The sequence below is a fragment of the Schistocerca gregaria genome, chromosome X (assembly GCF_023897955.1).
Source record: "Schistocerca gregaria isolate iqSchGreg1 chromosome X, iqSchGreg1.2, whole genome shotgun sequence".
In the NCBI taxonomy this organism is placed as follows: domain Eukaryota; kingdom Metazoa; phylum Arthropoda; class Insecta; order Orthoptera; family Acrididae; genus Schistocerca; species Schistocerca gregaria.
Genome location: NC_064931.1, coordinates 551656642 through 551674418, shown reverse-complemented (window position 1 = coordinate 551674418; position 17777 = coordinate 551656642). Strand labels below are relative to the sequence as shown.

At 38.3% G+C, this 17777-nt stretch overlaps 1 protein-coding gene across 2 annotated transcripts in view; it reads left to right on the top strand.

Annotated features, from left to right (window-relative positions):
* LOC126297448 (potassium voltage-gated channel subfamily H member 6) overlaps positions 1–17777 on the top strand; it is a 2320485-nt gene that overhangs the window by 1959350 nt on the left and 343358 nt on the right. For both annotated transcript variants that reach the window (XM_049988300.1, XM_049988301.1), the window contains one exon: positions 12142–12296. In XM_049988300.1, coding sequence (XP_049844257.1) covers positions 12142–12296 — 155 coding nt within the window. The remainder of the gene's footprint in view (positions 1–12141; positions 12297–17777) is intronic.

Sequence of the window (17777 nt, the reverse complement as noted above, 5' to 3'; positions counted from 1 at the left end):
CTACCACAGGATTCCTTGAAAGACTGTTGGTGCCCTTGTGTTTGCATATGTTTTTGTATTCCACTGTGATGTCATACTCCAGAAATCTCAGTGCTCATCTTGCCAGTGGATGCAGTATATCCTTCATGCTAGCCATGCAGCATAGACAATGGTGGTCTGTCAAAGTGATGATTGAGGTTTGCAAAATAAATATCACCAGACCTTCTTGATGACCCAAAAATGAAAGGCACTCTTTATTGAGTTATAGAGTAGTTCCTCTCAGACTTGGAGTGTACCCTGCAAGCAAAAGCCATCTACTATTTAGCACCTACCTGAACTTCTACTAGAACATTACTTAACCCATAACTGACAGCACCAGTCTGAAGTTCTGTCTCAGCATTCTCTTCATACAATGCTATGTCTGGAGAAGATGTTATTGCCTCTTTAAGGACAAGGAAAGATCTTTTATGCACCACTTTCCAGGAAAAGTTGGTGCTTCCCTGCAGTGGTTCTTGGGAGGGATGTTCCTTGGTACAGAACCTTTATAACATGCCAGCAGTAGGAGTATATTTTGAGAAAGCTTCTTATATAACAAATATGTTGAGGAAATAACAAATCTGTTACTGCTCTTATTTTCTCTGGATTGAGATGAAGTCCACTGTCATTCACTTGGTGCCCCATGACTTTTATTTCTTGAGTGGTGAAGAGGCACTTCTTCAGATTCAAGCTGAGGCCAGCAGTCTGAACACACTTTATCATGGTCTTCAGATGGCTTAGGTGTTCTTCAAATATCTTCAAAAATTGACAATATCATCCAAATAGCAAAGAGACATCATCCATTTTAGGTGTCAAAGAAGGTTTTTTGTATTACATTTGAAGATGGCTAGAGCATCATATAGTCCAAATGGCATAACATTTAACTCATAGAGGCTGTCATTTGTCATGAAGGCAGTCTTGCTTCAGACATCCTCAGTTTGGTAGTATCCTGTCTGCATGTTTGTAGTTGAGAAATGCTCGGGTCTTTGAAACTGTCTTCACTTTCATCAATGTGCTGAAGTGAATAGACATTTTTTGTGATTCCATTCAGTCACCAGTAGTCGATTCAGAAATGCCAATGTGCCTTCCTTCTTCTTCACATATACCTCAGGAGAGGATCGAGGACTCTCTGAAAGTTCAGTGATAGCACCTTGTACCATCTTCTCCACTTCCTTCTGGACTACCTGTCATTTAGCTGGCAATGCCCTATACAGTCACTGGTTAAATGCTGAATATTTCCCAGTATTCATACAGTATTTTACCAAGTGCTGCTTGGTATGTGTTTTCTACACTCCAGATTAGAAATCATTCAAAACCTGTCCCAGTATGGCTAACGCCTGCCTATGTTGTTACTTGGTCAGGCCATATTCTGTTGACACTTCAATAAAAGTTGACTGATATTTGGATTTCTTTTCTGAGATGGAGTAGTGTTTTACAATTTACAAAAGCTTCAAGGTCTAACTGAGCATCTAGTTTGATGACAGGAAATCACCTTGTTAATGATGATGGGATAACATCACCTTCAGCTGCAAACAACTGCTCAAAGCAAACTTTGTTGCGTATGCCTGTCAAAATAGGTTTGCCAAAGTGGCACTCTGATCTTCCACAGTATATGACTGCTTGTGATGACTGTAAGTAGTCCCATGCAAGAATAACATTATGACTGCATTCCGATAGAATGACAAATTCGAATGGCTGTGTTCTGTCATTGATTGTTATTTTTGCACTGCATGTTTCTGTCAGCTGGACATATTAGTCATTTGCAACTTTCACATAACTTGTTGTTTCACAAAATACAGTATTCTTTAGTTTGTGATGATAAGCATTCAGCATTACAGAAAAAGAAGCTCCTGGGTTGACTAGAGCCAAGACTGGTTGGCTGTTGATGATGACACCAGTGAGAATTCCTGACATGTTGCTGACTCTCATCTATCATGGATTTTATCTGTGGTGGTCTCACTTCAATAGGTGGTTGCCTCACTTAGTTTTCCTGAGTTTAGCAGCAAGACTAGTGGGTGGTGCCTCTGTACAATGATGGAATGATTGTGCCATGTTGGGAAGTGACCTCATCCAAGATAAGGCTGTAGTGTTCAACCCAGAGGTCTTCTGTGGGGTGCTATACTACTTGGTGGAAGAGTTGGTTAAACCTTCTTAGGTCATGTGCTGGCTTGCCATGTGATGACTGTGGAAAATCAGACTTGGCAGAGTCCCTCCTTCCTAGTGCATTCAACTGTCTCTAGAGGTTGGTGCTAAAGTCTGATATACTGCTTCCCTCACACTCTATATTACTTCGTGATGTACAGGCTTAACTCTCAAAGCTGCTGTATCTAGTTCATATGGTCCAACATTTCTGGTCATGGTACACTACTGAATCTCTCCTGTTGCTATACAGCATTTGGTGAACTTCCACAATTGCCATAGGGACCACATCTGGCAGGCAGTCATACCTCTTTTGTCCAACTATTTTCTGTTGCATTTCCTCAGTGTGCTAGAACTGCTTGATGAATTTTTCTGTTGTTGTGACATACTTTAGCAGAAGAGCTAGATACATGTCTTCTGTGACCACTTCCATGAAGTTTGACTGAGCGATATGGCGCAGTGGTTAGCATACTGGACTCGCATTCAGGAGGATGACAATTCAAACCTTCATGCAGGCATCCTGATTTATGGTTTCTGTGATTTACCTAAAATGCAACTGGCAAATGCTGTGATGGTTCCTTTGAAAGGGCATGGCCAATTTCCTTCACCATCCTTCCCTTTTCCAATGGGGCTGATGACCTCACTGTTTGGTTCCCTCTCCTGAATCAACCAACTGACCAACCAACCAACCAACCAACCAACCAACCAACCAACTAGGAAGGTTGAGATTTTGTCAGCTTCTGTCATAGTAAAGTTCAAAATCTGTGTTAGGACCAAATCATCCTGTATGATTTCCCTAAGGTGTTAGGCTCTGTTTTCCAATTGTCCTGCTAAGTGATCTTGCTATTGATTTTCACCAAAAGTTTTCTTCAGATTGGCTAGAAATTTGTCCCAGCAATTGAGCTTCACTTTTTTATTCTTGAACCACTGCTGCGATATGTCTTCCAGCTAAAGTGCACATTTGCCAAACACATCACGTTATTTTCCCTGTAGCATTTAGTGACTCAATCGAGTCCTTTCAGCCATTTTGTTTGCTCCTCAACTGTGTTGTGCAACAGATTTTCATCTGTTTTGGAAATCATTGGTCTCTTGAATATACAGATGATGGGAGTGATGTACTGTTTGTATTCTGATTCCTGTCTGTATAGGTGATGACTTTTACATTCATTGACTGGAGCAAAAATGATGTAGATGTTGTGAACTACCTGGCATCTCCACTAAACAATGTCACGTCATGACCTGAATCAAGTCCAAATCTGAAATCAGGGTGATCAATGAAGTAGAACACTTAGCACTGAAAGCACATTTATTATGAACACTACTGTGCACTCATAAATTAACTGAACAGAACTGAGCTCATGGACAGAGAGAGCTGCTATTTATACAAATATAAGATATTTTTAGAAACTTCCAGAAATGTTAAATACTAAATGACAATTAATTGCTTGTGGTCAGGTTTTGACAGGTGAACTGCAGCACACTAGCCAGCAACTCTAACTACACCACACAAGATGCAGCACAGCTCATGGCAGTACTCTGTACCTTTGTTTTTGCAACATGAGTACTTAAAAGGGCTTGTTCCCATTTTCCAGATGTATATCAGAATGTTGTGTGTCATTGCCATTTTATCTGAGAGAATGATTAATTTTAAATTACTGTGAAAACAATGAATAGAAGTGAATAAAAAAATGAATGTAAATAATAAAACTAATGAAGAAATTATAATATTAAATGAAATTGTGTAAATGCTATAGATGACATAATATTTACAAAGCACAAAGCACAAGCACATATACAAAACACCAGATATAAACTTGTCATCTTCAGCCAAACAGATCTGTGGTGGATGAACACTGTATCCCCATTGACCACTCTATGATATATAACACCACTCAGTAAATATCCACAACTACATGGTTTGAGAATGTGTAATTGATAAAGTGGTGAGAATATGGTCTTTAGATAACCCAATTGATAATATAGCCCGTGCTTGGAATCAGTTCATATTTCAAATTTACACTGATAGGAAGTTATATTCAGAGTTTGCATCATCTGCTGATCAAAATGAACAACAATCTGACATGTGATCCCTGTGGATTTTTGTTTTCTGTCTAGTGTTTTTGTGTTCTGAACTATTGTGTGTGCTTTTTTGTGTGAATTTCTTGCTGTATCTTGTTGGTGTCTGAAGAAATAAACAGCTATAAGATTATGCTCAGAAGTCCACTGATATGACTCCTGGACAGTAACTATTTGCTTTGTAGCTGTAATACTGGAAGATAAAAATAGTTGTTCCACACTTATTACCAAGTGAGGTGGCCCAGTGGTTAGCGCACTGGTCTTGCATTTGGGAGAATGACGGTTCAATCCTGCTTCCAGCCATCCAGATTTAGATTTTCCGTGATTGCCCTAAATCATTCCAGGATAATTCCGGGATGGTTCCTTTGGAAGGGCATGGCCAACTTTCTTCCTTATTCTTTCCTAATCTGATGAGACTGATGACCTCACTGGTTGGTCTCCTCCCCCCAAAACAATCCAACCCAGCCCTCCATGCTTATTCCCAAAATTTGGCAGAAGAGTCTCATGGGTTTTCCAGTTAGTTTATGCATTTCCTCTCATCTACTTACAGTTCATCCTCCTCTTTCCTCCACATGTATTTCTTTCATGTCTTTCAGCTTATTGCCATGAATATAGTTAAAAATTTCATGTAATCAAATCTGAACTCTGTCATTCACCTCCTGAATGTAAGCTGTTAAAATACATTATACATAGTGAAATTACACTGAGGAGCCAACACTTTAGGACCACCTGCTTAGATGCATACAGCAGTGGTTCTACATTCCATAGATTCAGGAAGTCTATGGGATACTTCCAAAGGTACTCATAAATTACAAGCTAATTGTTTGTGGACATGGAGCTGGTGTCCAGTAATGTGCTATATATGTTCCTTCACATTCAGATTAGGCACATTTGGTGCTCAAGACATCTTCATCAGTTCACTGTTGTGCTCCTTAAACTACTGTAGCACCATGTTGACCTTGTGACACAGTTATATTGCTGGAGGATGCCATCATCTTTGGGGAATGTTCATATTGTCCGCAGCTGTCATGGTGCTCTCAATTACTGCCACATGTCCCATGGGAGACCAAGTGAACATCCCCCATAACATAGTACTACACTCACTGGCTTGCATCTGTGGCATGGTAATGTTTTGAGGAGCTATTCACCTGGATGATGACATATTTTGTCATGACTGTTGACTTGGTGTAACAAGAGAATAATTGATCGGGGTAGGCAACATGTTTGGATTGATCCACGGCCTAGTCTTGATGATCCCATGCTCACTGCAATTGTAATTGACAATGCTGTTGGCTCAACATGAAAACACATTGCTGTCATCTGCTGTGAAGCTCCATGTTCAACAAGGTCCTATATACAATATTCTCTGAAACACTTTTGCCTGCAACTATTTGCATATCTTACATGAGAACTTCATGAAACATTCACTGAATCTCTGTATATGAAGTTATGCTTGGTATAATTTATGTGTGGAGGAGTTTTCAAAATATTTGGTAGAAGAGAGTGAGTTACTTCTCACTCCATGTTTCTGTTTGGCTCCTTACTGCAGGAAGGCAGCTGACCAGTGATAGTAGCAATAATTCATATCAACAATTTATACTATATATATGCACGAAAAATAAAAGTTGTATCAAGGCTTCGAATAGTTTCCTTGTTCCACACTTGACAAATTCTGCTGGGATTCCTTCTGTATATGCACCCCAGCCATTTTTTAAATTTATGCACAGCAGTTTCAATGTTTATCTCTGTCTCTCTAATTAATATTTGTGTCTGTGAAATAGTTTTATAATCAGCCCTATTTTTTGTCATTAATTTCTTGCAGTGGTCTACCCATTGTTTTTGTAGAGATTAATTGCATACTGTTGTTATTCTTCTCCTGTGACTTAACTCTTTTAATAAATTTCCATACTTCTGAACATTTTCACCCTCTGAATGTGTATTAATGTTGGTGCCTACTCTATCCCACATTCGTCTCTTTGTGGTTGAAATTGCTTGCATTCCATACTCGTCAGTTCCATATAACCTAGTTTCCTTTATCTTCCTCAGTTTTACTAGTAACCATTTTTGATAATATATCTTTTCTTTTGATGGAGCAGTGCTTCTGTTTCTTTATTCCATCACAGTTTCTTACTTGGACTTCTACTCTTTTTGCCATGATTAGAACATCTCTTCATCTACAGATTTATGTGTTTCACCAAGCTTCTGATGGAGTCTCTGTTGATAGTGTGCTATCATTCACCAGACTGTAAATATTCTAAAACTTATTTGTACTTTCTTCAGTTCTTCCTGTGTTTTATACTTCTCTGCTGCTGATGCATTTAAGGAAATGCTATTTTAGCTTTAACTAAGCCATGGTCTGAGCCACATATAACATCTCTGTATGCTCTTAAATTATTAACCTGCATGCTCATGATCTGTTTCATTTTCATGTGCTCAGTAATGGATTTCTGATGTCTCATGTGTTGCACTGTGTACACATGTGGATTTCTTTGCAAGTATAGAGAGCATTAAGTATTTTAAGATAAGTACTTTGATGTATTTCTGTTAGCCTTTCTCCATAGTCATTCAAATTTACTTCTCCATGGGGTTCCACTACTTTGCTCTTTGTTTTTCAACCCCTTCTACTATTAAAATCATAAGAATGGTAAATTCTGTAGTCTTTCCTATTTTAGCCACTTCATTGTTAATCAGTCCAAAGAACTTGTCTTTATTAGTGTTTAGTTCATCATCATTGTTTGCATACAAATTCAAGATTTTTCATGTGAGTTTGTAATAAATTCACATTAAACCTCGACTACTATACCAATCTCTAACCCTTCCATAGGTCTACTTCATCAATTCTATTACCATATACAGGGTGTTACAAAAAGGTACAGCCAAACTTTCAGGAAACATTCCTCACACACAAAGAAAGAAAATCTTTTATGTGGACATGTGTCCGGAAATGCTTACTTTCCATGTTAGAGCTCATTTTATTACTTCTCTTCAAATCACATTAATCATGGAATGGAAACACACAGCAACACAACATACCAGCATGACTTCAAACACTTTGTTACAGGAAATGTGGAATGGAAACACACAGCAACACAACATACCAGCATGACTTCAAACACTTTGTTACAGGAAATGTTCAAAATGTCCTCCGTTAGCGATGATACATGCATCCACCCTCCGTCGCATGGAATCCCTGATGCGCTGATGCAGCCCTGGAGAATGGCGTATTGTATTACAGCCGTCCACAATATGAGCATGAAGAGTCTCTACATTTGGTACCGGGGTTGCGTAGACAAGAGCTTTCAGATGCCCCCATAAATGAAAGTCAAGAGGATGGAGGTCAGGAGAGCGTAGAGGCCATGGAATTGGTCCGCCTCTACCAATCCATCGGTCACCGAATCTGTTGTTGAGAAGCGTATGAACACTTCAACTGCAATGTGCAGGAGCTCCATCATGCATGAACCACATGTTGTGTCATGCTTGTAAAGGCACATGTTATAGCAGCACAGGTAGAGTATCCCATATGAAATCATGATAATGTGCTCCATTGAGCGTATTTGGAAGAACATGGGGCACAATCAAGACATCACCAACAATGCCTGCCCAAACGTTCACAGAAAATCTGTGTTGATGACGTGATTGCACAATTGCGTGCGGATTCTCATCAGCCCACACATGTTGATTGTGACAATTTACAATTTGATCACGTTGGAATGACGAAACTTAAATGAGCTCTAAAATGGAAATTAAGCGTTTCCGGGCACATGTCCACATAACATGTTTTCTTTATTTGTGTGTGAGGAATATTTCCTAAAAGTTTGGCCATACCGTTTTGTAACACCCTGTAGATGTTTGGCCAGTAAAATGGTTAAAAGCAACACAGCAGCAGAATTATAAATCCTTTATTGAAGGAAGGTTAAAGAAAAATATATTTCAAGATGTACATGGTCTTTCCTTTTGAAATAAACCACAAAAACTCCCACCACAGAGGTTCACAAACAAAAGGGCATTGATATATACTTTTCACCCAGCAGGAAAACTATGGAATAAGTACTCAAAAAAAAATCACATCAGCTGTTTGTACAATAATCTATGTGATCACATGTCAAGGGTATTGAATACAAACAATAGTTACACAAACAACAGAAGAAGAAGAAAAATATTAGCTCAGTTTATCTAATGAATCAAAAATAACTTGAAAGAAAATGTGAAAACACTGACAGTACATAATGTAATGAAATAACCAGAATAGCCAAGATAAAAAGGAATACAACATCCAAAAATAGTACAAAAAATAAATCAAAGCGCCTTTGATTGAAGCATATGGCTTACCTATCTCAAATGGCCTCTTGACTACAATTGTTGCATTGAGTAGCTGTACAAAATCGACTTCAAAGGAAAAACCCTCATCCCACCAATGTGAATTTCTTCAGGATTTATGAGCTCTGCTGATGGCACATGTTGCACACAATCTTGTGATGCTCGCCACACACAGGTGCATCTCATATTAAACATTGCTTTTTGTCATTCCTCTCAGCTTATGATTGCAGTCTCTGCAAATGCGGAGTTTTTTAGGATGAGAAGGCTGGGTTGGGATGTGGGTCTATGACCTTCATTGGGAATTGCTGGAGGGGGGGGGGGGGTGGAGTTCCTCTTCCCTCTTCCTTTTGTTTCAGCCACTATTCAAGGATGGCTGTAATCTCAACATGTTTTCTATTCTTTGCTTCATGTACTGATGTCATCCTACAGTATCTTTTTTTTTTTTTCAGTGAGTCATTTGTGCATCAAAGCATCTGCAAGGGAGAATATGAAATTCAGCAAAGGCAGGAAACTCCAGGTCATTTCTGTTTCAGACAGTAGCTTGCATTTGGGTGGCATCAAGATCTATTGGAAAGAAGTTGCTGAAGCACTCTTCTTTCTTGAACCATTCTTGTTTCTTGCGTTCTGCGTTTTTGAGGCCAGTATTTGTGGGATAAATAGTTGACTGTTTTGTCTTCTCCTCCTCCTTCCCAACAGAGGCTTCCTTCTCAATTTGGGTCACCGTGGCGTTTAGTGTTTCTTCATCCCAATCTGATATCTGATACAGAGCAGATAGTGTCATTGCAAATGATATCTTCTCCTTTGATGTTATCTTTATCAGAATCATCAGATGATAACATGTCAAGATCTGATTCCATTGCATCCATAACTCTCAGGTTTGAGTAATTCATCAGGACATAAAAAGAAAATGACAGATACAGAACAGGTAGCCCAACCCACTTGAAACCAAAACATTCTTTTTGACAAATATCCAATCAGATAACTACTGGAAACTGTTTGCTCATCACTAAACATTTGTTAAATCAAATAGTCAGTTTTGTTCTCGAATACTACACATTAGTCATTTTGACAAATCAACATTTACGTGCATACGTATACTGTTGTCAATTCTGCACTTTAACTCCAGGAGGAAATATGTTTACTGATGGAAGAGTGGCATAGGTCGATTCCACTGCTGGTATCACAGAGCCAGCTACAGACCTGCCAGGCACTGCTGCAAGGACAGCATGTCCCTCCTGTCCACAACAAGAAGGAGGATTTGAAGGGAAATGTGTTCATCGAATAAACTACCGATAGTATACTAGGGTTAATTTGTACGATATTTCCATTTACAGCTTTTAAGTGTGCTACTTTATGTTTGCTTTGTACTGATTATGAGAGATACACCACTTTATGCTCTTTGGTCTTTTGCCGTCCTTGTAAAAATTTTTATATAATTGTTAAACATTTCTAAGCCTGCTCCTCTTTTCATTCTTTCAGGCAACACAACAATGTCCATCATGAGGCTGCCTAATTTGTATGTAATTTCTAACACCTTCTCCTTCATTTGTTGTATATTCCAGTTCTGGTGTTTGTGCTCCTTTCCTGAACCTGTTTTTGCTTACCAAGTGGTCCATCTAAACTTCCAAGGGTTTTGTTAACACTCAAACTTTTACAAGGGACAGGGTGCTATCCTGACACATCAACCCCCCACCTGGACTACCACATGATTTTGGTTAAAGTTGACTTTCTCATGTTGTTTTTATAGAATTTGGAGACCAAACTTCCTATTTTCCTTGTTCCTTCACTGCTCAGAAAGTTTTGTGAGCATTGTTGACTATTTCTTGTAGATAATTCCTTGACTTTATCCACTATTGGGACAAATGGTCCTCATCCACCTTAAAAACCACTGAATACCTTCACCTTTAACCCTGGTACTACCAGCCAGGCCAGCTGGACCAATGTTTCTTTGAGAGCTGTAACTCCTCTACCACTCATCTTTATTCTGGATTTTGACAGGCATAGCCTGGTTTCCCAATGTAATGAAATTAAGCTGGAATGACCAATGTTATTGTGTAGAATACTGTAGAAAAATCAGTGTGTCTAGTGATTACTGATGGCTGTTACCATTTTCCTTACAACTTTCATAGAAAGTATTGAACAGATAACAGTGAATGAAATAGCACACTTCAATTTTAGATCTTACAATTTTCAGAAAAATGTGAGATATTTACTGTAAGTTTGTTAATTTTTTATATTACTGGTTACCTATAGGAAAATTGAGACATGTCAAAGTTACAGGTAGCTGATTTGTCACAATATTTTTAATAAATCATTGATTGTGCTACATCTTGAAATTTTCAGAAATATTATGTATTTGCATATCTTACATGAGACATTCATGAAACATTCACTGAATCTCTGTGTATGAAGTTATGCTTGGTATAATTTATGTGTGGAGGAGTTCTCAAAATATTTGGTTGAAGAGAGTGAGTTACTTCTCATTCCATGTTTCTGTTTGGCTCCTTACTGCAGGAAGGCAGCTGACCAGTAATAGTAGCAATAATTCATGTCAACAATTTATACCATATAAATGCAGGAAAAATAAAAATAATATAAAGCTAAGGAGGTGGTGCAGGCACCATTTTAATATTAACATTTGTACATATTTCTCTTTTTGTGGGTAAAAATACAGTCCATGTAATCTAATTTGAACTTCAGTGTGCTTTCATTGTGGATCTGTACATGAATGTGAGAGCTAAAAACATTTTACTTTGCTCACTACATTTCATAATTGTTACACTAAAACTAATATCACAGTCCATTATGTTGGTGCATGATTGAATTCTAAAAAAAATGAATGTATATTAAATTAAACTTTCTGTGTATGTAATCTTCTGACAGCTCAACAATGAATATCTCTTTAAAAATAATTAAATGATGTGGTAAAATATTTTAAGTAGACTTGTTTTAAATTGTAATAAAGTTTTATCCACTACCTTCTCTTCTGATACAGTATTCAGTGTGTTCTCACAGTATAATATACCCTTTTAAAATAAAATTGGAAGTAATTTTGTAATGTGTTCTCATAAACTATGATTTCAGTACTATAGTTTTTAACAATGTTATTAATAGTAGTGTCACGACTTCAGTCTTCAGATAACTGATAGTAACTGGACTATAATCAGAAATAACCCCTATAGGAAATGCAGAAGAGCTCATTTAAATTTCTAACATGTAGTTCAACTGAAGGAACTATTGTAATGGGAAAATCTAAATTATCAGTGCAGCAGAGTAATCAGTATAAAAAAGTGAAATTTTATATGCTAGACTAGATTTTTGAATTCTACATTCAGGAAAAGGACATATGAATGTAAATTCACCATAATGGCAGTCTCGTCTCCAAATTCTCTATATAATATTTTAAGTAGAAAAGTCAGCTACATTACTTATATTCATCAATGACACTTTCCTCTGTTAACTGAATGATACTGTTTCCTTTCTTCTCTCTGTAACTATTCCATTATGGATTACTTTGTATCAAGAAGAAGATGTTCTTTTAATAATGTTTATGTTCATTGCAGAGTTTTAATGAGAAATTTTTGTTGTATACAGACAACAACATTGATTGGTCTCCTGAAGACAGCAAGACTCTTGCGGTTGGTGAGAGTTGCTCGGAAGATTGATCGTTACTCAGAATATGGTGCTGCCGTCCTTCTGCTGCTTATGGCTACTTTTGCTCTTATTGCTCACTGGCTTGCATGTATATGGTCAGTATCAGGATCATTAAAGAAGCTTAAAATAATTAAATTTCATGTACTGGATTATTTACAGCATGTCATGCAAATGGAGATAATGCACTAAGATCTTGCTATATAAATAAGTTACAAATAATGTTTTCTCACATCAAATGGGAATATTTAATCTGCTATCATGTAACATAACAAGGATTTAAGGTCAAAGTCTGATAGCTTTGCCAAATGAACTGTGTTGGCACTAATAGTTACTAACATAGCAAGTGTTAACCTATTTTTAAAATTGTATCCCAATACCTTAAATTTCATAGCTACTTCAGTCTAACATCTTGCACTAGTGACTAATTTTGAACAAAATATTACATATTCTTGTGTGATTGTTGAAAGAATGACAGGCACACCAAACTGACCAACGAAAAAAACCATTTTTAGTAGAAATGTTATAAAGAGGTGACAGTATTGCTTTGTCAGGGTGGAAGGCACGATGGCTGTATGCAATCTCTGATAGAAATACTGATTAATTTTTTATGACCCTGTTGCCATGAATAACTGCTGTTAAATTGAATATCACAAGTGATTAATTTGAGGTTCCTTTAATTATAGTACACGTAAAACACCTAGTAATCAAATTCTGTTATCCCCTACACATCACATAAACAACATAGAAAATATATTTAAAATGCATAGAGAAATAGTGTGTGTGTGTGTGTGTGTGTGTGTGTGTGTGTGTGTGTGTGTGTGTGTGTGTGTGTGTGTGTGTGTGTGTGTGAGAGAGAGAGAGAGAGAGAGAGAGAGAGAGAGAGAGAGAGTGAGAGAGAGAGACTCTCTTGTTACCACAACAAATGTCATAGTTCAATGTGCAACATTACTGGGAGGTCAGAGGCAGAGTCATCTGTTGAGAAAGGTGTCATGCCAACTGCCAACTTTGCTGCAGTCACTGCAAGGCTTTTTATGTTGGTTAGACAACCAACCAGCTGTCCATCTGAATGAATGTCCATGCCAAACTGTATCCAAGAACAAGCCTTCACTCGCATTACGCTCCAGCCTTCACTCTGTCCCCACACCCTCCACCCCACAGTTTACCCTTCTACTGTCCTGTCACCCCGTCTCAATCCACACTCGACATCACCTTCATCATATGCTGCACCTCGCTGTGCCTGGTACCCGTGTATCACTTGCCTAGCCCACTCACCTGTCACCATTCCTGGCCAGCAAACCTGCTGCCTGTCTCCAAGCTGCTAGCTACCCATCTCCAACCCCCCTTCATGCCTCACACCTGTCTCTCCTCTCCCCACTTCTCTTGACACAACCGCCAACCCACCCTAGTCCACCTGCTGAAATGCAATCCCAAATTGCATGTGAGTTGTGTGTGCTTTCTATGAGTCAGTGCTGCTGCTTTTCAATGAGTGGTTTTTATTTCTCCTAAATTAATTACTGGGATGTAATTATATCTGGTACAGTCCTTCAGTGTGACACTCAAAGGCAAGATGCATGATACTGTACTCTCTCAACAGTGTGAAATGTTGGGTGTCCAACACATGGACACTCCAACTGCAATTAAATGTGAACTGTAAGATTTTAACATTTGAAGGGTGTGCTGTGGATACTACAGTTCAGAGAGAACTGATGCTTATTGAAACAGAGGCAGTGGGGAATGATATGTTAACAAAAGGGTGTGCTGTTAAACAACATAAGTTAAAACAGCTGATAAATGGATTAGAGTAAGCAAATCATTCACAAATTCATTGATGGATAATAACAGCCAGTCAGGAATTACAACATGCAGAACCACCTCCTCACTATAAGATACAGAAGATGAAACCACACCTGTGTTCCTCTGCTCAATGTTTTTCACTGAGCACAGAGTTTAGCATGGCTGCAGAAACTCTACCAGTAGAAACACCAAACACAGCAAAATGTCCCTTGTACTGATGATTTGCAATACTTGCAGATGACAGAGAACTTTTAAACCATAAGTTACATGATGTGATGTATCCAGTTCACCAATAGATTAAGCTACTGTTCAGACAGGTGCTGAATCTATTCTCATTTGGGAAATGGTTCCGTGGTAAGAAATTGGGACTTTGATGTGCACGATGTTGCCTCTCGCTTGTCAAAAATAAAATTAAGCCTACTGTCCAGTTATATGTAACCATTTGTTTTCCTTCAGTTCTGTGAACACAGGGCACCACACTGTGACTCACAAGTTCTGTCAGAGAGGTTTGAGGAACATTCAGTGGACATGAAGGTGTTTAAGAGCACTCACTCCTCACCCCCTCCCCCAAGTCACCAGACCTGTATTATATTGGACACATCTTGAATGACGAGTATCACAATGGCTCTTCAAAATGTTTGATGACTTGTGGAGTTTGTGACATAATGCATTGTGAAAATATGAAACAAAAATTCTGTAAAATTACAGAAACTTTGGTAAAAATGAGTCCCTGGGTTGCAACCAAATATCTTTTTGTAGAACAACATTACCTAAAATCCATTTGATGTTTTATGTTATATAATAAATATCAGAAATACTTGATAGTCATATCCAATTTTTTGCACGTAGGATGGCACTTTTGAAAATAAAAAAGTCAAGAATATTTCAGGATCTAACTTAAGAAAGGTATCTCAGATGATGTGGATGTTATTCATTCTGTAATCTTGAATGGCTGAACAATATTTTCTGAAAGACAGCATAAAATCTGCATCTGCATAATACTTACGCAGTCTAAAAAGAATACCATTCTTTAAATCATTCAAGGCAAATTATGGAATGGATGGGTTGAGTTGCTAAAGTAATGACAAGATAAATCCTCTATAATCATATTCAAAAGTAAGCTGCTGATTTGTCTGTAGAGGTCGCTGTTGGCAGTATTTTAAACCCCCAGAGAAATAATAGTTTTTAACATTTAAGGTATTATGGAGAGATAAGCTGTATTAGTTAATATTGCTATGAAAAGTGTAGCTGGTATTTTTACACAGTTTATTTCATCAATAAAAAGTGAGTGTGAAAGTGTCATCCAGTTAACTGTTTGCATTTGCCTTCCTTTACGAGCATTGATTTTTAATACAAGAGAATTGCTGCTGCTGTTATAGCACAGTAACGTGTTACATTTTTCTGTAAACTGAAATTCCAGCAAGCACTCATATTTTGGTTCTCCTGAACTGTACAACTGTGCACAGATGATGATTGTGAATTAGGAATTTGCTAGGCTTTAATTTGACAGCTGTTTCTTTCCTAAGCCCCTTAAAAGTAAGAACAGTGAGTCTACAGATATTTTCTGTTGCTGAATATGTGGAACTTCAATGGGTTTATTGCCACATCTCCTTCAATATATTTTCTTGCTTGTATTTAATTTTTAGAATAAGTCTATCATATTGAGACATAACATAAAATACTTGAAATCGCCTGTCATTAAGCTTCCAAATAGTACCATGATACACCAGGAAAATTTCTTTTTACTGCTAAATCCCCTTACTTGAGGATACATGTCTGTAGGTGGTTTCCCACCTCTTGCAACGCATTTTTAATAATACTGCTCTTTGTATGTGTAATAACATCAGTCAAGTTTATATCGCTGAAGTAATGGATCATTTGATGTAGGAAAACACAAGATCTTTCGATACAGCAACTAAAATAAGAGTTTTAATCTTAGCTCATTACTTTTAGAATTGGTGAACTGACAGAATGAATTTATATTTTGTATTTTTGTAAATGGTTTACTGGCTGGGACCATCATATGGAATTTCAACAATAAATTACCAATTTCAGCTGTTATTTGCTGCTTTTGTAACAGGAAGTAATAATTCCTCCACAAGAATGCTGAGAAAATAACACTGAATATGTAGTTTCCACTTTCCAAACATTGACTTTCATACGGAGCAGGTGAGTGTGGGGAGGTGGTGAGGAGGGGGATGGGTTGGAATGAAGTGTGGCTGATGGCTAGCAGGGAGATGCAGTTAGCAGATGTGTTTGGTATGTGGCACTAGTGAACTCAACATTGTGCATACAGGGGAAATTGCATGTTGTACACAATGCATTGCAGAGGAGCTTGTTCTACTTGAGCCCACAGTTTTGGGATGCCCATTCTTTTAGGTGGGCAGTTGGTTTCTGAGCATACTCACGTAAATCACTGTTCAAAAGCTACAGTAAAGGTGGTATATGGTATGACTGGTTTCAGAGGCTGCCCTGCTTCTGATGTAGTAGGATATGCCTATGGTGGGACTGGAATAGGCTATGCTGGTTAGATGCATAGGACAAGTCTTGCACGTGGGTCTTCCAGACGGATATGACCCATAAGACAAATGGTCAGGTGTAGGTGCTGCATACAGACACACCAGAATATTTTGCAGATTGGGTGGATAGTGGAATTCAACTTTTCAAAAAGTAGGAAGGGTAGTATTCCACATTTCCCAAAATCATAATAGATAATAAGGGTGATACTCCTTTGCAGAACTGAGGTACTATTGATGGTTAGTGGCTTCATACAGACATAGGTTTCTGTGTATTCAATGGAGAGATGGAGGTCAATGTCTAGGAAAGTGCAAACTGGACTGGATCGAGCAGGTAGGAGAGAAATAGTTGAAGTTGTGGAGGAAGGAGGATAGAGTATCTTGCCGCTGGTTCCAGATCATGAAGATATCTTTAATAAACCTGAACCAGGTAAGGGTTTAGTATTTCGGGTCACTAGGAATGTTTCACTTAGGTGCCCTGGCATAGGAGACTGGCATAGGAGGGCATCATGTTGTTACCCATTGTGATGCCTTGCATTTATTTATATATTGTTCCCTCAGAAGATAGGTGGTTATTGTTATGGAAATAGTACTTGCATGACAGGTGCATAGGGAATGTGGTAACAGGTTTGGAACGTGTGTGTGTGTGTGTGTGTGTGTGTTTTGGGGAGGGATGGGTTGTTGGGCTTAGGAGGGAGATGATTATGAGGCAGAAGCTTTGGGTTGGACCTACATATTTGAGTAGGGATGAGAGGCTATGCTGGACTTCTGGGTTGGGATCACTACAACGGGTCCTGTAGATGGAAGAGTCCTACAGTTGACTGATAATATTCAGTCATGCAACCCTTGCAGTTTATCACAAAAGTGGTGCAATCTATAGGTAGATGATTAAAGCTAGGTTTCTCTCAAGTTTGTGGATGTCTGTTCTTTCTACAGTCAAGTAGTTTGTGTTTTCAGACAGGGACATTCTAAAGAAAGATGAGTCCAGGTTGGAGGCAAAGAGTTCTTCAAAAGTTACCAGGAGATGGTTATATAGAAGTGGGGAGGGTTAGTGTGTACATCTTTGGTGTAGCTTTTGCATGATCCTTTATGTAGGCATGACCAGCAACAAACAGTCCATTCAAATGAATCATTACCGCCAAATTGTGCCCGAGAGCAAAGTGTACCACCCAGTGGTGGAACGCATTGTTGAGTGCAACATGCTTGCCTTCATTTGTTGCTCCACAATTCATGTCATCTGGACCCTCCCATTTCCAATACCAGCTG